A 21793-nucleotide genomic window follows, 5' to 3' on the forward strand; every position below is an offset into this window, starting at 1 on the left:
CAGCCTCAAGAATCCATATGCATCAATTTAGCTCTATATTTTTAGAGCTCAAGTATCTGATTTGAAATATTCCCTTCTCAGAAACCCAGAATGAAGTTGCTTTAAAGTGCCCTCCCCGGTAATAAACATACGTTTGCAAACTGTTAACTTTAAGTTGAGTTAATCTCTTTGCGTTACGACCTCAGTTTTTGGACGTATCTAGATATGAACTTTTTTAAGTGCAATGGGCAAATGGGGTTAAAATGTGATAGTTGTGGAATGATAAGAACAGAGAGACAAACTACAAATGTGACATTCACAATTAATGTTCTTCCTCAACTAATTCCCTGTTTCTCCAGAGGAAAAAACAAAAATGGAAAACCTAGTGGTTTCAAACGTTAACTCTTATGGATTCAAAATCACTTGGAATGCCACGGACGGGGCTTATGACGGTTTTAATATAATGGTTAGAGATTCTGGGAGGTTGTTGGAACCAGTGGAGCACAGAGTGTCAGGCGATCATCGTTCCATTAACATCACAGGCCTGATCACCGGAATTGGTTATGATATTAATGTCTATGGTGTAGCAAGGGGGAAGAACTCTAAACCTCTCTTTGCTCAGACTACTACAGGTATTTTTTAATCCTGAAGGCTTTATTGCTTGTTTATGTATGCCTTTGTTACCAAGGTTTTTTTTTTCTTTTCTGTATAACACATTAACACTCTGATAACTTTATTCAGGTTGAGATCATCCACCAATGTCTCCACATTAATGATTTTGCTGTGTTTTTTCCAGAAATAAAGAGTTTAAATTAATCTTAAGGAAAGGGGCTGATGGATGAAACATTCGTTTTGGATTATGTCAATCAACAAGTAAAATAACATTGAAATTTGATTTTTTTAAATTAATATGAGATATTTTACAAGCTTGCTTGTTTGCATAATCTTTGCTCTTTGCATTTGAAGTGGAATTAACATACATTTCAATTCACATTGCTATCTTTAAGCTACACTTAAAACTTTACTTCATTCATTCCAGCAAGGGAAAAAATACAATTAGAGTCTGAAGAAGGGTCTCCACCCGAAACATCACCCATTCCTTCTATCCAGAGATGCTGCCTGTCTGTCCCGCTGAGTTATTCCAGCATTTTGTGACTATCCTCGGTGTAAACCAGCATCTGCAGTTCCTTCCTACACAATACAATTCAATTGATGTATTACAGCGTAGTTGACATGGGAAAGTTAGGAGTATCAGTCCAATTGCCACATTATCCATCCATAACCTTGCATACGTGTATCCTGAGGAGGGGTGGTGGGAATGGTGGTATCACAATAATGGATTTAGATCAAGTCGGGGGATCTTTCTCTCAGCGTTTGAGTATTTCATCTGTCTGAATCTGTGTGAGGCTAAAGACATGAAAATACTCAAGTCCCAGGGACGTCTCAACATAACAAGAAAGAATATTTACCAATAACCTCTCCTGTAATACACAAAACCAACATTCAAGAATAACTTGGTGTCAGTATGAGGGAAACCTGTCTACGAACCAACCTGAAATCATGTCCAGAATGTAACATTCTAATGCATGGCATTTCTGAGATGCTTGACACGAGCTTCAGTCTTCTCCTGAAATAATGTGTTGAGTTCAAATGATGATTTTAACTTTGTCAGATTATGTCTAACCTGTTCCTCAGTCTCTCCAGAATGTGTTGGACTATGAACTTCATAACATGGGTCTTGCACTGAAAATTCTAACTGCTGTTTGTGTTCAATGTACTGTGTTTAATTTTTTGAGGGTCAATAAAACCTGATCTAATCATTGGTATGCTGATTGCTATGTCATATAGTCCAATATTCATGTTTGTATTCGGACAACCTTAACTGCTCATAATTCTACTTTGATGTTCCTTTGCAATTCCTTTTGTTGTTAATAATCAAAATATTTATTTTGTATGTCTGAAGTACAAATCTGATGCTTTCTTCAGACGGTGTCGGCTGCATTGCATTTACCAAACCCCTGATGCTGTTCAAACCATGCTTGTACAAGGCCTAATCGAAAACTGTGCCTTTTGTCATTGTTAATTGCTTTGTATATTTTGTCATCCCTCTGCATTGTCACTTGGGTTGGTCACAGTTTTCCAACACATAAGGCCCAATTACATAAACCCATCAATGAAAAATGAATTGAGAAGAATTGGCAATCTCCAATAGGTTTGGGCGGAACCAGGACAAAACCAGACCAAAGACAGACACAAGCTGCTGGAGTAACTCAGCGGGACAGACAGCATCTCTGGAGAGAAGGAATGGGTGACGTTTCGGGCCGAGACCCTTATTCAGACCCGAAACTTCACCCACTCCTTCTCTCCAGAGTTGCTGCCTGTCCTGCTGACTTACTCCAGTATTTTGTGTCTCTCTTTGTCCTAAACCAGCATCTGACCTGCCCTCATTGAGGAATTGGAATAGGAAGTTCACATTTTCCAAATTCCTAAAGGTCACAGAAACACACTTCTGCCACATAATCAATTGTTTACACGATTTACTTTCTAGCTTTGTGGGTATTTTGTTGTATTTCAGATTATCAACCAAGCCACGAGATATTCCAATCAATTTATTCCTTAATGTTTCAGTTTGCCCTAATGTTTCTCTGAACTGGTTATTCGCACTAGAAACCTGCATCCTGAGATTCTCAATTATCCTTCCTTCCTTCCCCGAGCAACTTTGATTTATTTATCAATTAACACATTAACAAGGATTATTACTTTGATATGAAGGAAAGGACAAGAACTCACAAAATTTGTTTCTCTCTCAGAGGCAGAACCTGAAGTGGATCACCTGACCACGTCTGAAGTTACCTCAAATGGCTTCAAACTTTCTTGGACCACAGATGACAATCCCTTTGATTACTTTAATGTTAGAGTTAGGGATTCCAAGAAGGAATTTCCTCCTCTGGACTACACCCTGTCAGGTGATCTACGAACCACTGATATCCAAGGTCTGCAAGATGGTACTGAGTATGAAATTTCCTTAGTTGGTGTCACAGAAGGACGACAATCGCAGCCAATAAATACCATTGCAATTACAGGTATTACTTTATTTTTGAGAATCTGCGCCTTTACTTTCTCGTACAGACCTTGAATGACCAATTATTTTTTTCCAGGCTCCACCATTTACCTTTCTGAAGGTGGTAAATGAACACAGACCGCATCTGCCCTCTGGCGAATTATTTTCGAAGCTCTGCACGCAAATGTATCCACTTCTGTTTCTCCCCCATTTAGGACAGCTTTCACCTTCAGCCAAGAAGGCAGTGCGTGCTGAGAAATGGACTTCTCCAATACACGATCAGCTCGTAGTAGGAATAATTCTGCCATGCATTGCAGTGGGGGGTGGGAGGGGGGTAGTTTTTGCCAAGCAGGGAACAGACTCACAGTCAGGTTCATGAACAGGAAGTGCATATGTTGAGAGAAAGGATATTGAATTCTATCCATTGCTCCTACGGTGAAGAAGACTGGGATCTATGATATCAGTGATATTAAGAGAAAACCAGGCTTCAACTTTGCCCTTCTTCGATCAACCCCATTTTCCTGCCTTTTTTCCCCATAATCTTCGACACCCTTACTAATCAAGAACCTTTCCATCTTCACTTTAAAAATACCCAATATCTTGGCCTCTGCTGCCAACTGTAGCAATGAATTCCACAGATTCGCTGTCTAATGACATTCCAATTCATCTTCATTATATAAGGTACCTCTGGTTCTAGACTTCTCCACTACTGAAGTCATCCTCTCTACATACAACCCATCCAGGCCTTTTATTATTTAGTAGATTTCTTGAGAACCCCCCTCACCGTAAACTCCAGCGAGTGCAAGGGAAGGGCCATCAAATGCTCCTGGCACATTAATCCGATCATCCCCAAGATCATTCTCATAAACCTCCTCTGGACCCTCTCCAACACCAGCACTTCCTCAGATTTGGGGCCCAAATCTGCTCACAATAGTCCAAATGTGGTCTGACTGGCGTCTTCTAAACCCTCAGCATTACATCCTTGCTTTTATATTACAGTGATTCTCCACAGGATTTTCTCCTCAGTACAGCACAGGATAGAATAGATTCTAAAATATCTGTTCTGCAGGCTTTTGGTCAAAAGGCCCTTGAATTTTCTGTGTTCACTTTGTCAGTTCTTAGTAATCGATTGCAAGTTTTCAATTATCCCTGTACTCGACTAAGTAAAAAGAGTGCTGTTCTTTTACTCCAGATTACTGCTGTTTGTTCAGAATCTGTCAAACATATAGGTGATGTTTTTATTGACTTGCCATGTAATATTCATTCCTTGTTGTTGCGGCATGTCTTAGTTCTCAGGACAAATGCGTTGGTGTCTGTAACTGTAAAGGGGGCCATCTGTAAGACTGTCCGGTAAACGCAGGTTTGACAACCCACTCTGTTCTTCGTTTCCAATGTGGAGGCATTTTACAAATCAATTCGGAAATTGTTGGGAATGCTCAGCCGGTCAGACAGCGTTGGTGTAGTCAGCGTTGAGTAACATTTCAGGTTGGCGACATTTGATCCAATAGCCTTTTCTATCCTGCTCCATTTGCAAGAACACTGTTTACACTGCTGCTAATGTCCAGAGTGTTGTTTGTCAGTGATATCCTGCTCTTTGTATAATGAGACACTGGAAAATGAGACTTAGTTAAACCTACATGCTGTATCCAAAAATATAATTGTATATCTTCGTGTAACAAAGCGGCTGAACTTGGAAGACAAACGAAAAATAATTGCCCAGAATTTCTCCCCTGGTCAATAACACTAGATGTTTGATATATAAGTGTTAGTGTATTTTACTCTTGAGGATATATTTTCATATGGCATGCCTGAACTGCCCAAATAGTCAATGAAAGCCCAGCCAAGTTGCTTAATAGATAATTGCCTCCAATATCTGTGAAATTCATGCCTATATTTTGATTTGGGCAGCAATGGGAAATCTAGACTGATGTACATTTTCTCACAGAGCTAATGTAATGAACAAAATTACATTTTGGCATGACATGTTAAAAAAAAAAAACCATCAGCTGCATTTTCATGGAGGTGGGGAGATCTTTCGAAGGATTAAGCAAAATGGTTCAAAGGCAAGGCTGTCAGCTTTAATGCTAATTCATGACCGCTGTGTATTACAATAGATAATGATATATCTGTTATCAGGTGTCCATCAATTGGTGTGCATTTATTTTCTTGAGCTATTCCACAAATTGCTTAGCGCTGTCTACATACTGACTGTATATCTTCTTCGTAACGCACCCAATAAATTAACATTGAAAATCAGTTCTCCTCTTAATCGGCATGAAAGCACAATTCTGCAGACAATGAAAACCCGAGATAAGAACAGAACATTGCTCAACAGGTCAGGCAGCAGCTGTGGAATGTAACTGAGCTTCAGCCAATCATCGTTCTGATGAAAGGTCACTGACCTGCATCTCAGGCTTACAGCCGTGAATTTGAACCATCAACTTGAATTATTGACTGTTTTTCTCTCTCCTCAAACTACATTCGAGCCTGACCACAGTTTCCACATTGCCGAGACCTGCCGACGTGGCAGTTTTAGAATGAAATGATAACCTGCCTGCCTTTTGCAACTTTCTCACGCAGGGGTGGGAGCTCCTAGAGGTCTGGAGTTCCTCGACATCACTGACACCACGGTGTCTGTAAGGTGGGATCCTCCCAGAGTGTACGTGACCAGTTACAAGATCATGTATGAACCTACTGATGGAGGTAAGCTGGTGCTTGGCCACTGTCTCTGCACACCAACCATTTTTTACTGCCTTCACGATACCATCTCCTTCAGAAGTTCTTTCAAGAATATGTCTCCCTGGGCGCTGAAAGACTTTCCTATTCCACTCTGGTTTTCACAGGTGCAAGCACCACTGTGACGGTGGATGGCAGCAAATCTCAAACCTCACTGCAAAACCTGATCCCAGCGACTCAGTACGAGATCAAAGTCCTTTCCATTAAAGACTTTGAGGAGAGTGAACCAACTTCGGGCATGGTGACAACTGGTAAGCCACAGGGAAGAACACCATCAAACAGACTATAAACCTTTTGGTTATTTACAGATTAGCAAGGGTCTGATATATTCATTCCCTTGATTTTGTTTGTACAATATTTTCTATTGGATGCATGTGCAGTTTTATGCATGTAAAACCAACTGAGGTATCTGAATATTTGAAATCCAAGCAATTTATCCAATTTTACACTTCACTAAAAAAAATCACGAGATCTGTGGTCCCATCAGACGGAGAATCCCTTCATGACTGAATGGTGGCCTAATCCTGCTCTAATGTTTTACGGTCAAGTGCAAGGAGTGTTTTAAGGTGCCTAAATATAGAAGAAAGTATGTTGGCTTGCCTTCTGCTCAGTTCTTCTAGGGAGTGCGCGATGAAGACTTCTGATGAATCTAAAAGTGAGGGCAGTGTTTGGAAGGGACTCTTGTTCATCAAAATTCAGTGACAACCATCCAATGAAAGCACATTGACTGCAGTAACAGCATTCTGGATTCAAGTCATTGTGGTAATTCAGATTCTCGGTAGGTTTTGTGACACTGGAGGTTCACTGAATTAACTTGAGTCAACAATGTTTAATTGGATGAGTTGATTAACTGGATGAGAACAATGAAAGCCTTATTTGCTGCAGTGTTACAGGCACCTTAATGCAACAATACAACAAATAAGTATGCAATGAACAATAATATAATACATGTTCAATTTGTCCTCTGTCATAAGACGATAATAGTGCAAGCCAAGGTATGTAATAATAATAATAATAATAATAATACTTTATTAGCCAAGTATGTTTTGCAACATACGAGGAATTTGATTTGCCATACAGTCATACCAATAAAAAGTAATAAGACACAAAAAAAACATTTTAACATAAACATCCACCACAGTGACTCGTCCACTGTGATGGAAGGCGAAAAAAAAGTTCAATCTCTTCCCTTCTTTGCCCGTTGGGGGCCTCGAACCTTCCGTTGTCGGGACGATCTTGGCTCCCGTAGCTGGCGGTCGGCCCCTCCATGTCGGGGCGATCAAGCTCCCACATCGGAGGGATCTCAGCTCCCCCGCACCGGGCGATCGAATCTCCTGCGACTTTGGAGCTTCCCGACATAAGCCTCTACCCGAGACTGCGAGCTCCTTGATGGTGAAATCCGCAGGCTGCAGTTGGATCATCGATCCCAGGCAAGGGATCGCAGGCTCCAATGGTAAGTCCACGGCCTCGCTGTGGGGCTCAATGTCAGTCTCGAGCAAGGCCGCCAGCTCCATGATGTTAGGCCGCAGAGCGACCGGAGATACGATCCGGAAAACAATTGCGTCTCCGGCAAGATAAGAGATTGAAAAAAGGTTTCCCCTGACCCCCTCCCCCACCCCCCACATCAAACAAACCAGAGAAAATTAACACATACTTTTAAAACACACTAAAAATAACTAAATGGGCGAAAAGACAGACAGACCGTTGGTGAGGCTGCCATCGCTGACGGCGCCACCCGGTGGTATGTAGTGCAACTTTATACAATTGCAACCTTATGTATTTGGTGCTGGTGTAGGGTTGGGGTTGTGAAGGGTGGTTCAAGAGCCTGATAGTTAATCGACCTGGGATGTAACCCCTCAAAATTGTAATGTAGCATATGCGAGACAAAGGTTTCTTCCAGGTGCTCTGGATTTCCCCCAAATCCCAAAGACATGCACATGTGCCCCAGTGTGCAGGAAAGTGAGAAAGTGGGATAATGTAGAACTAGTATGAATGGGTGATCGATAGTCTGCGTGGACTTGGTGGGCCGAAGGGCCTGCTACCATGCTTTATCTCTAAACTAAACTAATCTCAACTAAATTAACTCATGGGTAAAAAATACTGATGTTGTGAAAGAGACGGCAATCTTAATATTTTTACTCTGGGATGTAACGTGATGAAATTTGATGTAATAAATGTTGGGTAAGTTGGTTGGACCTGAGATAAATTTATTAGACAGGCTTGAAAGTAATCTGTTGTGATCATGTTTTTCCCCTGACAGCCTTGGATGGTCCGTCCGAACTGAGAGTTGTGAATGCGACGGATTCTAAAGCCCTGCTGGCGTGGAGGCCCAGTGTGGCAGCCGTGGATGAATACGTCATCACCTACAGTGCTCGTGACGGTAAGGGCAAATCTCATAATGGAGGAATCGTGATAGTAAACATTAATCAAGGCACAGGCTTGTAACGATGAATACAAACACTCAGCAGGCCTAGCATCTGTGGAAAGTGAAATTGAACATTTTAGGTAAAACGTGAAGAGCCTTTAATAAACAGAAAGTCATTCCGTTTCTTCCTCCATAGATGCTGCCTGACCTGCTATGTTTTTCTAGCATCACAGTACAAATTGATGCTCCTGGCTTAGAGGCTGATGGATGAGGATAATTTTGCTTTGATTCCGATCTTAATTTAAAATGATTCATGAAATAAACCCACTAAAATAATTACCAGATTGCCTCTCTGTTGCTCATACTGTAGTTCTCAGTCAATTCAGTGCTTTTGAAACATGGTCACTGTTGTACTTTAGCAATGAGTACCAGTATTACAGAAGAATGGAAAATGGATTTTCATGCAGATAAGTGTGAGGTGTTCCATGGCCCTGGAGAGTTTTGTAGTGCAGAGGGACCTAGGGGTGCAAGTACATAGTTCTCTTCAACTGGCATTGCAGGTAGTTGGGGTGGTGAAAGATGCTTTTGGCTTTTGAGCCTTTATCAGTCAGGGAACTGAGCGGAGAATTTGGAACATTATGTTACAGTTGCACAAGGTTTTGGTGAGGTCACACGTGCTTAGTTTTGGACACAGCATTATAGGAAATACGCTATTAAACTGAAAAGAATGCAAACAATAGTTACGAGGAAAGTGCCAGGGCTTGAGGGCCTGAACTATAGGGAGAGGATGGTAGGCGAGGACTTTATTCCTTGAAACACAGGAGACTGAGGGATGATCTTATGGTGTACAAATTCATGAGGGGAATAGACAGGGTGCATGCACATATGTTTTCCCCTGGGTTGGGGAAGCAGAGTGGAGGGCATATGGTTAAGGTGAGGGGAGGAAGATTTAATAGCAACTTGAGAGGTAATGTTTTCACACAGAGGGTGGTGGGTATATGGAATATGAGGTAGTTGAGCCAGGTATAATAATGACACTTAAAAGTCATTCGGAGAGGTAAATAGATCGGAAGGATTTAGAGAGATATGTGCCAAACGTAGGCTGTTGGTTTTAGCATAGATGGGACATTGTGGTCGGCAAGGACTAGTTTGGCTGAAGGTCCTGTTTCTGTGGTATTTGACTCTATGACTCGAGTATGCTGATTGCATGAATATTATTTGTGCTTCTGATTTAGTTTTTAAAATAAAAATTGAAAATTTTATAAGGTCAGTCAGCAACTGTAAGGATAAACGGTAGAATGCCTGCTCCATTTTGGTGAAGTAGATGTTTTAGCAGGGGTGGAAGAAGGATAAAAGGGTAGTAGGGAGGGAAATAACTTGTTGCATGATCTGAGATACTTCATAAAACCACCGTTGTGTAAGATGTGGGACGCAAAGAAAAAAATAGGAAGGTGAAAAAATGTGGTTGAGATTTGCACAATCAACTCAGCAAGAAAATGCTGGTGGAGTGATCAGGTTGTGTGCCCCTGCTGTGCTGGCTGAGATTGACATAAGAACAAGGAACAGGGATGGGAAAATTTCTGCACTTTTGTATAAATATTTAATCTCCCCAATTCCCATCTGGAAATTAGTGCTAATCAAAATGAGGCATTCCTGAATATCACCCTGAGGAGTCTGGATGAATGCTTTGCCCCAATAAGCAGTGGAATTAAACAAGACAGGTCCCGGCCCGAAACGTCACCTATTCCTTTTCTCCAGAAACGCTGACTGACCTGCTAGGTAACCCCAACAATTTGTCTCTATCTTCAGTGTAAACCAGTACCCGCAGTTCCTTCCTACACAAGGTAAACTCTGATTGTGCTCAAATGAAGGAAGTGAATTAAACGTAACTGTTTGTTGTATAAATAAAAGTATTTTTAATTAAGGGTTTAAAAATTGACTACATTTGCTGAGTGAATGCCGTCTGAAATCGGATATCCATACTTTCTCTTCAGGGTCACCAGTAACCGAAAGGGTTTCAGGAAATCTGTTACGGTCGGAACTCAGCAGACTTTTACCTGGGACCCGCTACAGGGTGTTGCTCTATGCTGTGAAAGGCTCTCTCAAAAGTGCCGTCTCCGGCACTACTTTCTCCACCGGTAGGTTCAACTTTATCTCTGCGAGGAACAGATTTTTACCTGGTATCAATATAACTGAATGTGAACTAGCTAACCGTGACTGAGTGGACAAATAATTATATCCGGTTGTAATGAGAAAGAATGTGGCAGGAAGTAGCTTGCCTCATTCAGTCTGTTCTTCCCAGTAGCTCCTATGTTGTAGGAAGCTGTGGACAGGCTGTTTTTGGTGTCGATCTCCAGTTCTCCTGAATGAACACATTAAGGGTCAAACATTTAATTCAAGTCACCTGTAGGCAGAAGTGACCCAGGAGGAGGAGCCTCATTTCACTGGAGGACTTGAGTGAACTGGCTGGGTTTCTCAGTCATAAGGCACAGCTTGCATTAACGGTGAACTGCTCCAGCCCACAATATCAGAGCGGCACAGTGGCACAACGGTAGAGTTGCTGCCTTACAACACCAGAGACACGTTTTCCATCCTGTCTCCGGGTGCTGTCTGTACGGAGTTTGTCCATTCTCCCTGTGACCGTGTGGGTTTCCTACGGGTGCTCTGGTTTCCTCCCACACTCCAAAGACGTACAGGTTTGTAGGTTAATTGGCTCTGTAAGTTGTAAATTGTCCCTAGTGTGCAGGATAATGCTGGTGTATAGGGTGACCATGGTCAGCGTGGACTCAGTGGGCCATAAGGATTATTTCCACGCTGTATCTCTAAAAAAAAAACCCAGATAAACTGCACCACCTCCCTTTATCATATTTCAAACTGTTATTAAATGCATTTTGGGTCGGAACTCAGCAGACTTTTACCTTCTCGACAGTGCACTGCAGAGTATTTCTCATCAAACAGCTAAAGTTGTGTGGAGAGTGTGGCAGGGATCCAAATTAAAACTACATCCAAGAACACTAGAAAGTTATGACAAATCAGACCATGAAGAGGAATTACTAAAAAATATAACTGAAGGAAAAATAACAATGAGGTGTGTGACTGCATAGGTTAAAATAGAACTTTGATCTTGGTAGTTTAAACAATGTTAAACAATAGGCTAAAAGCTTTCTTGGCTGTAAAAGTTACAGTGCATAGGTACCATTTTATTGAAGATAGACACAAAACGCGAATAACCCAGCAGGACAGGCAGCATCTCAGGAGAGAAGGAATGGGTGACGTTTCGGTTCAAGACCCTTCTTCAGTCTGATATGATTCTGAAGAAGGGTCTCGACCCGAAACGTCACCCATTCCTTCTCTCCAGAGATGCTGACTGTCCCACTCAGTTACTCCGGCAATTGTGTCTATCTTCGATTTAAACCAGCATCTGCAGTTCCTTCCTACACGGGACCATTTTATTGTTCACTTTGAAAGGATTAATGTATTTAAATGCAATCGTTTTTTTAATTAATTAGTAATCTTTGTTACATCCCTGAAGCCATTGATTCACCCAGAGATTTAAGCGTGAGCGATGTTACAATGAACGATGCCCTCGTTTCATGGAAGCCTCCCCAAGCTCAGATCAGCGGCTACATTCTGACGATCGAGACTGAAGATGGCAAAGTAGAAGTAAGTCCCGGGTGGACTGGAAGGTCCCAGCGGATTGTTGGCAGTGGCATGCTCCAGAGTTCAGGAGTTCACAGCTACTTCACTCACTGACGTTGTCAAGGATAGAAACGGAACCCTCTGATATTAAAAGTTATGACTTTTAAAACATACAACATGGAACAGGCCTGAGGGCAGCACAGTGGCGCAGCGGTAGTGTTGCTGTCTGAGACCCGGGTTCGATCCTGACTACAGATGCTGTCTGTGTGAAGTTTGCGCATTCTCCCTGTGACCGCGTGGGTTTTCTCCGGGTGCTCTGGTTTCCTCCCACATCCAAAAGACCTGTGGGTTTGTAGGTTAATTGGCTTCGGTAAAATTGTAAATTGTTTCTCGTGTGTAGGATAGGGTTGGTAGATGTGGACTCAGTGGGCCGAAGGGCCGGTTTCCACAATGTATCTCCAAAGTCTAAAGTCCCTTCGGCCCACCACGTCTGCACTGACCATGATGACAATCTAACCTAATCCCATCGACTGCACATCAGCCTGCCATAAACTGTATACTCTCCTCCAACAGTTGACCTCCCGCAGTGCACCGCTCACACTTACCTGGATTAAATTCCAGCTGCCATTTCTCTGCCCAAATTTCCTACTGATACATATCCTGCCGTATCCTTTGTCAACCTTCCTCACTATTCACAAATCCATCAGTTAAGGGAAGAGGGCAGGAGATTGGGGTTGAGAGGCTAAAGAGATCAGCGCGATCGAATGGTGGAGCAGACTCCATGGGCCAAATGGCCTAATTCTGCTCCTCTGCCTTTTGATCTTGTTATCTTATATTTGTTTCTTTTTAAAACATTGTTGCCACTCATGAGTTTAAGATGTAAATATTATACAATTCTCATCTGCACTGATAATAAATCCTTGTTTCTACTTTGATGCTTGAACAGAAGCTTGAGTATTTTGGAGCTGCAGAGAGCTCGTACAGCCTGCTGGAGTTGGACCCATCGATGAGTTACAGAGTGATGCTCCAAGCCTACACTGGCTCAGAACGCAGCAACATCATCGAGACCACCTTCAGAACAGGTACGAACAGAAAACATCAAATACCCCAGTAAATGTTTCAACATTTATCACAGTGGGCATAAGCAAGCCAGACCTTTCCCCTCTTAATTCCAATAAGATTTTTTTTGTCTTCTTGGCTGATTTTGGTTTTTACTCTCACTGAGGTCTGCTTTGTCCTTTTTTTTGCAGTTGGCTTCCTGTACCCCTTTCCCAAGGATTGCTCCCAGACCTTGCTGAATGGCGAGACCAGTTCTGGAGTCCAAACCATTTTCCTGAATGGAAATTGGTCTCAGCCGCTTCAAGTGTACTGCGATATGAACACAGATGGGGGCGGATGGATGGTAAGTGCAGACAGAGGAAACCATGCAGGTGAAACTCCTTCAGCTGATAGTTTGCATGGCAAAGGTTACTGATCTCTTTGCTCCAACAGCCAATGGGATAAAATTTGCCTTTTGTCTGTACTTCAAACTACGGTCAAATGATGCAAATCAAAGAGCAACTTAGTCTTAAACTGACGGCACTGGAGGAACGCGGCTGACCAGGCGGAGGGAATGGACAGACAACACATCAAGTCGAGACCCTTCTTCGATCTGACACGTTTGCCATTCATCCTTCCAAGGAAAAAGGTCCTTCAGACCACAGAGTCCGTGAGGTCACACGTAGACCAGCCAATTCCACAGAAGAAGACCATCCCATTTTATTTTTCCCACATTCCCAACCAACTCCCCCACATTTGACCACTCCCCCGCACACTTGGGCCAATTTGCTGTGGTCGGTTAGCCTATCCATAGGGTATGAATGTCTCAAAACATCAGAAGCAAGGTGATTGAAAATCACTAGATCTTTTGCAGTTAATAAACCTGTCCCCCAACCCCTCCTCCTCGCTAGCTTTTCTGGTGGCCAAGGAAAATTTGGGGATTTGGACCTCAGGTAGTCACTGCTCAGGCCACACACAGCATGACCCTGGCAACACTCGGAGCTAGTAAGACTGCCCTTCTGCACCCTGACCAGGGCAAGTGGAGGGGGGGGGGGGCTGCAGCTGATGATTCTGAGGAGGGGGGATGGGAGTGAGGGGCAGTGGAGAGAGGCACAGAGACCATGTTGTGTTACCAATTCAGTGACTCCTGACCCATTAATATCATGGACTTTGTGCATTCTGACAGGGTTTATGCCCCCAACCCCCCTTAAGTCACATTGCCTAATGTCTGAAATATCCCAAACCTCAAGGCTTTGATCCATAATTTGGAAGAGCTAACATCTACAACTAATAAAACAAAACCTAACTACTGTGTATTACGACATTGCCTCTGTAACATTAGCAACTCATTCACTCTCTCGTACGCAACTGACATAAGTGATGATTGTTAATCGTGTGACCTCAATGAAAAATCAAAACTGACTGAGCAATAAATAAATTCCAGGTGTTCCAGAGACGGGAGAGTGGCCAGGTGGATTTCTTCAGGAACTGGAAGAACTACACTGCTGGATTTGGTAATCCTTCGGGCGAGTTGTGGTTGGGTAAGTGTCACAGCATCAATACTGTGTAAACCATCAGATCTTTTTCCGCCGTGTTTTAAAGGAGAATATTAACTGATGTAATTTGCTTCACTAGATGTAATGTGTATTTTATGTCGAGACTGTGGCGATCGTTTCGCTGAACACTCCCCTTCAGCCTATGTGATCCCTCAGTTGCCAAACATTTTAATTCCCCTTCCAACTCCCACACTGACCTTTCTGTCCTGCACCTCCTCCCACCGTCAAAGTGAGGCCACACGCAAATTGGAGGAACAGCACCTCATATTTCGCTTGGTCAGCTTTCAACCCAGCAGTATGACTATTGATTTTTCTAATTTCAAGTAACTCCTGCATTCCCTCCCCTCCCCACTCGCCCTCCTCCTCCACACTAGTCATTCTACCAGTTCCACTGCTCACCTCTTTATATCCCTCTTCTTCTCATCCATTCCCTGCATATTAGGGGCAATTTATTGAGGCCAATTAAACTACATACCCGCACGCGTTTAGGATATGGGAGGAAACCGAAGCACCTGTAGGGAACCCATGTGGTCAAAGAGTGAACATGCAAACTCCACACAAGCAGCACCTGAGGCCAGGGTTGGTATCAGAGAAGGATTACATAGAAACATAGAAATTAGGTGCAGGAGTAGGCCATTCGGCCCTTCGAGCCTGCACCGCCATTCAATATGATCATGGCTGATCATCCAACTCAGTATCCCGTACCTGCCTTCTCTCCATACCCCCTGATCCCCTTAGCCACAAGGGCCACATCTAACTCCCTCTTAAATATAGCCAATGAACTGGCCTCGACTACCCTCTGTGGCAGGGAGTTCCAGAGATTCACCACTCTCTGTGTGAAAAAAGTTCTTCTCATCTCGGTTTTAAAGGATTTCCCCCTTATCCTTAAGCTGTGACCCCTTGTCCTGGACTTCCCCAACATCGGGAGCAATCTTCCTGCATCTAGCCTGTCCAACCCCTTAAGAATTTTGTAAGTTTCTATAAGATTAGGGAGCATAATTTCATAATAAGCAACATGAAAAGAATTTAAGAGGAAGATGAAGAAGGTGGTTACATAGGCGCGGTGGTTAAGTCCAGCTTCTTTCACCTAAGGAAGCTGGCAAAGGTGAAGCCCATTCTCGAGCGGGAGCATTTTGAAACAGTAATCCATGCCTTTATTACATCTAGGCTGGATTACTGTAACGCACTCTACTCTGGAGTCGCACGAGCTTCATTGGCTCGTCTCCAGCTTGTTCAAAATGCTGCCGCTCGCCTTTTGACTGGAACTCGAAAGAGGGAGCACATTACGCCCATTTTTGCCGTCCCACTTCACTGGCTCCCAGTGCACTTTCGAGTTCATTTCAAAATTCTTTTATTTGTTTTTAAATCGTTGAATGGGCTCGCCCCGCCTTACCTCTCTGAGCTGCTCCACCTATATGCTCCTGCCCGGTGCCTCAGGTCAGCTGATCAGCTGCTCCTTGAGGTACCAAGGTCTAAGCGGAAGCTCAGAGGGGATAGAGCCTTTTCTGTTGCTGCTCCGGCACTCTGGAACACCTTGCCGCTGCACATCAGACAGGCCCCCTCACTGTCCATCTTCAAATCCTCCCTAAAAACACATTTTTATTCTTTGGCTTTCGACACTGGCTGAGGCATTGCTCCTGTTTTTAGTGCTTTTAATGTCTTTTAATTTTTAGTGTGTTTTTTATAGTCCTTCGTTTTATGGTTTTTAATGGTTTTTAATTGTTTGTAATAGCTTTTTGTTCATGAGTTCTCATGTACAGCACTTTGTGGCAACTGCAGTTGTTTAAAGTGCTTTATAAATAAAGTTATTATTATTATTAAGGGTCTCGACCCGAAACGTCACCGAATCCTTGTCTAGTTCTCCAGCCAATCTTTCTCCACCCTCTACCAGAAATTTGTGAGGTTGTGTCACCAATAGGATCAAGGTTGATTGGGCCAATGATTCATGAAATGGTGGATCCTGCAGCTCTGAACTCATCCTGTTGTCTGACAAATCACAACCAGTTGCCTTTGCCTTATCTGTTCTCAATTACCAATGTTTATGGCGCAAAGAATATCAAACTGTCTGAGTTCACAAACAATATCTCCATGGGTTTGACCCTCTTGTTTGGGGAGCATGTTGGCAAAGTGGTTTGCACTGCCATCCTACAGCTCCAGAGCCCCAGGTTCGATCCTGACTTATGGGTGACGTCTGCGATATTCTCTCTGTGACAACATGGGTTTCCCCCGTGTGCACCAGTTTCCTCCCACATCCCAAAGACACAGATGGTGGCAGGTTAATTGGCCTCTGTAGGGTCCCCTGAGTGCAAGTTGACAGCGTCTTGATGGGCACATGAAAGAACGGGATGCACGGAAATAAGCCGGGGGTGGGATTAGTGGGATTGTTCTGAGAGCTGGCATAGGCATGATGACCTGAATGGCTTCCTTCTGAATATTACCATTTGGTAAGCAATGGTTTAAGTTCTAACCAATGTGTACATCACATCTGGCCACAATGCAGTGATCTTTCCGTTTCATGACTCATTGATCAATCAGTCACTGTAAGGAAAGTAACATGACAACTGTCAGAGCAGAGACCATCAAACAGTGCAGCACAGGGACAAACATTTGGCCCACATTGTGTGTGCCAAACATGATGCAAATACAAACTGTTTTCTGCCTGCACATAATTCATATCCCTCCATTCCCTGCACATCCATGTGCCTTTCCAAAAGGGACACTAAAGTATCAGCCTCCACCACCACCCCTAGCAGCGCATTCTAGGAGCCCACCGCTCAGTGTATAGGAACAGGCCCATCAGCCCACAATTCCTGTGCCAAACATAATATTAAGATAAACTAACATCTTCTACCTACAGATGTTCCATACTCCTCCATTCCTTGCATAGCCATGTACCTATTTTCACTAAATTGGGGGATTTCATTGATGATAGTTTTAGCTTTTGTTGGATTGAGGGAATCGGAATGACCTTGGTTACGTGTAAAATCGTGTTATTCTGTTTGTCTCTCAGGCCTGGAGAACCTTCACAAGATTACCTCCGAGGGGCGCTATCAACTCCGTGTCGACCTACAGGATGAAGGGGACACAGCCTATGCAGTCTATGACAAATTCTTTATTTCGGACGCAAAAAGCCGCTACAAATTGCACATTGGAGCATACAACGGGACAGCAGGTAAAGCTGAAATGGTCTAAAGGTGATGATAAAGATAGAGGTAGCACTAAATAATTCCCCAAACCATCTCCCAGACAGTTTCAGACTTCATTTAAGACAAGCTATTAGTAATGCATGTGGGGATGTACAATTTTGCAAGATGTCGTGAACATTCAGGTTCTCTGTTTTCCCTCTCAGGTGATTCTCTAACCTACCACCAGGGCCGGCCATTCTCCACAAGGGACAGAGACAATGACGTAGCCGTGACCAACTGTGCTCTGTCTTACAAGGGAGCCTGGTGGTACAAGAACTGCCACCGGGTCAATCTGAATGGGAGATATGGAATTAAAAAGCACAGCCAGGTACGTCAAGTTGATAATTAATAAATGAACAGACATGGCACGATGCCGTCATTCCTAGCATCAGTATTCACCTCTACCCCATGGTGGACATTGAACTTTGTCTCTGGTATTGGTGCACCACAAGGCTGAGAACAATATTCTGTACTCTGCATCTTCCCTTTTGCTTTACTTATTGTACTTGCGTTTGCCTTGAATGTATTTATATATAGTATTATCTGATTGGATTGGACAGCATGTAAAATAAAGCTATTTACTGTACTTTACATGTGACAATAATACATCTAAACCTGTAGAACAATTGCTGATGAAGCACAGGACATTCCAAACTATAAACTATGCATGATTCAGCTCCTTACCAAATCAAAGCCAACGTAGATGAGAAATTCAGCGCCACATGCTGTTTGACCTTCCTTCTATTTGATGACACCTAATATTGAAAAAAATAGATTTTGCATAATTTTTGTGTGTGCAAACCGTGCAGAAAGCAATCAGACCATGATATTAATGCCCATTGTAAAATTACTTTTATTATACAGTTGATTTCATGTGCCAACTCCTCATTCTATTTTGCACAAGTGAGAATCACCAACATTGAGTGGTTGAGTCAGACGGGATGGAAATGGGTCTTTTTGTCCAACTTGCCCAAGCCAACCAAGATGCCCATCCACACTAGTCCCACGTGTCCGCATTTGGTCCATGTCCCTCTAAACCTTCCCTGTCCATGTGCAACATCTCCCATTGCGATGCTGACATTAGCACCAGCATCATCTTCACTCTAATGGATTTCAGAGGCTTAAGAAAACCACAGGAGAGGAATTCCTAGGTTACAGTTCCCAAAGCTCCCTCTCCCTGGAGTTATCTAATCTTTCTCGAGTCCCATTTGATCAGTTAACTATGTTCACTGTATTTTAGAAGAACAAAGAGGGTCTATGAATTATTGAACCTGGTCCTGATTTAATCAATGTTTCCTGACCTTAAATGTTTAATGCTTGACTATTCATCGTAGATTACTTAATGACTAATTCAAAATGGAGAAGAGGAAGAATTTCCTTGGCCAGAGGTGGTGAATCCGTGGAGTTTATTACCAGTGATTAGGGAGTCATTAGGTATTTTTAAGGTAGAAATTGATATGTTCTTGATTATGAAGGGAATTAAAGGTTAAGGGAAGAATGGGGTTGAGAGGAAAAACTAGATCAACCATGATAGAATGGCAGAGTAGAATCAATGGCCTGAATGGCCTAATTCTGCTTCTATGATTTATGGTCTAATGGTCTTGTTGATTGGTGTTGCAATATATTACAAGACACGTTATTCTTGCATCAATTTTCACGTCATTCTTTTTCAACAGGGCATCAACTGGTTCCATTGGAAGGGCCATGAGCATTCGATTGCTTTTGTTGAAATGAAGTTGAGACCACACACCTTCAGAGGCCTTCAGAGAAAGAAGAGAGCACAGCAACAGCACTAAGTCACCAAATCAGCTGCAAGCAATAAAGGTTCATAATGTACAGCAACATCAATAATTTGGCTCGCATTCGAGTTATTGGGTTACATGAGCCTCGCTAGGAAAGCTCTCTCATCTTACATGGGTTTAGCTCCACTCAATTTAAACACCAAAGATAATTTTGACAATAAATAACATAGGTTGCTATTGCTTTTAGGCTCATAGCTTTATATACGTTGCTCAAAGGGCAGGGGTGGGCCTTGTATGACCATCGTTACGCCTGCACAGACATCAGAGTGTATTGTCCATGTTTCGTTCACCATGTTGGAAATGGTTTGCCATGGCAACAGACCGGCCAGTTGTTCTTTAAGGTTTCATGTACAGAGGTTTCATGTTTAACTATCAACTGTATAAGCTGAACGTCTAGATGTGGGGGGGCGGAGATTTACCTTTGCAAACACAGAGCTCCACATTTGTGGTCTTTTGCCGAAAGGGAGGTGTATTTCGAGAAAGCATCAATTGTTTCTTGCCATTGATTAGCAATTTCAGGGTGCTGTATTTTAAAAATCTACCAGATGCTAATTCTGTTTAGGATAGAACGTCAACAATGTAAATACAAAAACACGAGGAGTCCTTACCAAGTTTACTATTGGAAATTTCACGTCCCCTTGAATAGTGAATCATTCAAACACGTACTGAATGCAATTTCTATGGGTCATTTTCCCCTCAAAGAAAATGATTTCTGATCGTTTAAATAGTCCCTAATACATCTTCCATTTATTTAAATAGCCGGGCTAACGTCCCAAAATAAAGGGAACAAATGTACTTTTCAGGAATTCTATTATCAAAGTAAATGTAAAATGTAATGTTTTTTTGTGCTTCAAGTATCTACAGTCAAAATACAAAATCATTTCTTATCCCTCTGATTATATAAAGTCCTAACTGTGGAAAGATATAATTGCTGAACCCAAGTTATACAGTACCACTAGGACCATGATATACATTTGTAAAATAATGACTGTTTTTCACAGGAATAATTTCAATGTATGTTTTTGTGTACCCCTAATTAAAATAAAGTAATGGTGTTTTAATGAATAATGTTGCCTATCCTTGGTTCCTGACTCTAATTGCTGGCTTTTTTTTATTTTATTTTTTTCTTTATTAGAAGTAAGTACAATACAATACATTTTTACAGGTTCCCAAAATTATGTTAACATATTACATTCTCAGTACGGCTTCCATTTTTTTTTTTAAAGAGAAAAGAAAGAGGAGAAAAAGAAAACGAAGTAGTAAAGAAGGAAAGATAGACTAGTGTGCGTAAGTGAAGTGAAGAAATAAGTGAAGAAGTAAAAAAAAAAAGCAGGAGGAAGTTTGTGCAATCGCTACAAGGAGATGATTTTTTATATTCTAAATCATCTTTCACCCATACCCAAAACGTTTAGTTTTTACAATACCGTTGCACCACATGACTTCAAAAAATCAATAAATGGAGACCAACTCATTAAGAATGTTAGTCTATTAGGAGGATTCTCGTTTCCTAATTGCTGGCTTTTAAAGCAGTTGTTACTTTAACAGCTTTACAGACACCTCTGCACCCTCCAACACACACTCACTCTGTCCTTTCCACCCTCCCCACTCTCTGCGACTTGTTACAGAGCTCATAGCTCTGGTGTAGAGCCAAGGTCACTCAATATGATCATGGCTGATCATCCAAAATCAGTACCCCATTCCGGCTTTTTCCCCCATATCCCTTGATTCCGTTAGCCCTAAGAGGTGAATCTAACTATCTCTTGAAAGCATCCATTGAATTGGCCTCCACTGCCTTCTGTGGCAGTGGAGGCCACATATTCACAACTCTCTGTGTGAAAATGTTTTTCCTCATCTCAGTCCTAAATGCCTACCCCTTATTCTTAAACTGGTTCTGGACTCCTCCAACATGGGGAACTTTTTTCCTGCATTTAGCATGTCCAATCCCTTAGCAAATGATAGGAACCAAAAGGCAATGGACACCAGATTAATCTGTAAGCGAAACTAATCATAAAAAGATACAAATAGGGTATCTGTGCAAGATTACAACCTCCGCAGATGATGCAGGTTCACTTCATAGAACACAGAACAGTTTAACATAGTAACTGGCTCTTCAGCCCCACAATGTCTGTGCTGAACTTTATATTACATCTACACTATAAGCAGCTATAGACTGAGGCAACAGGCTGTAAGTCATGGTCCTGAATGATGGGAGGTCATCAGATTGATACCCTAATAATTAAGGAACAAGGTCAGGCTTAAGGTTCAGTGAGGACAAGTTCAATCCTGACTTCAGGTGCAGTCTGTGTATGGAGTTTCCATCTTCTCCCTGTAACCCTATGGTGTGTTTTCCAGTACATCACACACACCGTCCACCACCCGCCCCCCTTCCCCCACTCCCCCATCAAGTCCATCTGCACTTCACACTGCCTCAG

General features: G+C 42.4%; 1 protein-coding gene across 21 annotated transcripts in view; it reads left to right on the forward strand.

Moving 5' to 3' along the window:
- The window catches only part of tnc (tenascin C), a 123386-nt gene extending 102960 nt beyond the window's left edge, over nucleotides 1–20426 (forward strand). For 13 of the 21 annotated variants that reach the window (XM_033049190.1, XM_033049194.1, XM_033049197.1 and 10 more), the window contains 13 exons: nucleotides 339–611; nucleotides 2790–3062; nucleotides 5621–5743; nucleotides 5884–6027; nucleotides 8037–8156; nucleotides 10136–10279; nucleotides 11674–11804; nucleotides 12727–12862; nucleotides 13031–13182; nucleotides 14263–14359; nucleotides 17385–17546; nucleotides 17724–17887; nucleotides 19236–20426. In XM_033049190.1, coding sequence (XP_032905081.1) covers nucleotides 339–611; nucleotides 2790–3062; nucleotides 5621–5743; nucleotides 5884–6027; nucleotides 8037–8156; nucleotides 10136–10279; nucleotides 11674–11804; nucleotides 12727–12862; nucleotides 13031–13182; nucleotides 14263–14359; nucleotides 17385–17546; nucleotides 17724–17887; nucleotides 19236–19355 — 2039 coding nt within the window. In that variant the 3' untranslated portion in view covers nucleotides 19356–20426. The remainder of the gene's footprint in view (nucleotides 1–338; nucleotides 612–2789; nucleotides 3063–5620; nucleotides 5744–5883; nucleotides 6028–8036; nucleotides 8157–10135; nucleotides 10280–11673; nucleotides 11805–12726; nucleotides 12863–13030; nucleotides 13183–14262; nucleotides 14360–17384; nucleotides 17547–17723; nucleotides 17888–19235) is intronic. The other 8 variants (XM_033049199.1, XM_033049203.1, XM_033049205.1 and 5 more) reach the window with 2 other exon arrangements.
- The last annotated feature ends 1367 nt before the right edge of the window (nucleotides 20427–21793 follow it).

This window comes from Amblyraja radiata, chromosome 32 (assembly GCF_010909765.2).
Source record: "Amblyraja radiata isolate CabotCenter1 chromosome 32, sAmbRad1.1.pri, whole genome shotgun sequence".
NCBI classification, from domain to species: Eukaryota; Metazoa; Chordata; class Chondrichthyes; order Rajiformes; family Rajidae; genus Amblyraja; species Amblyraja radiata.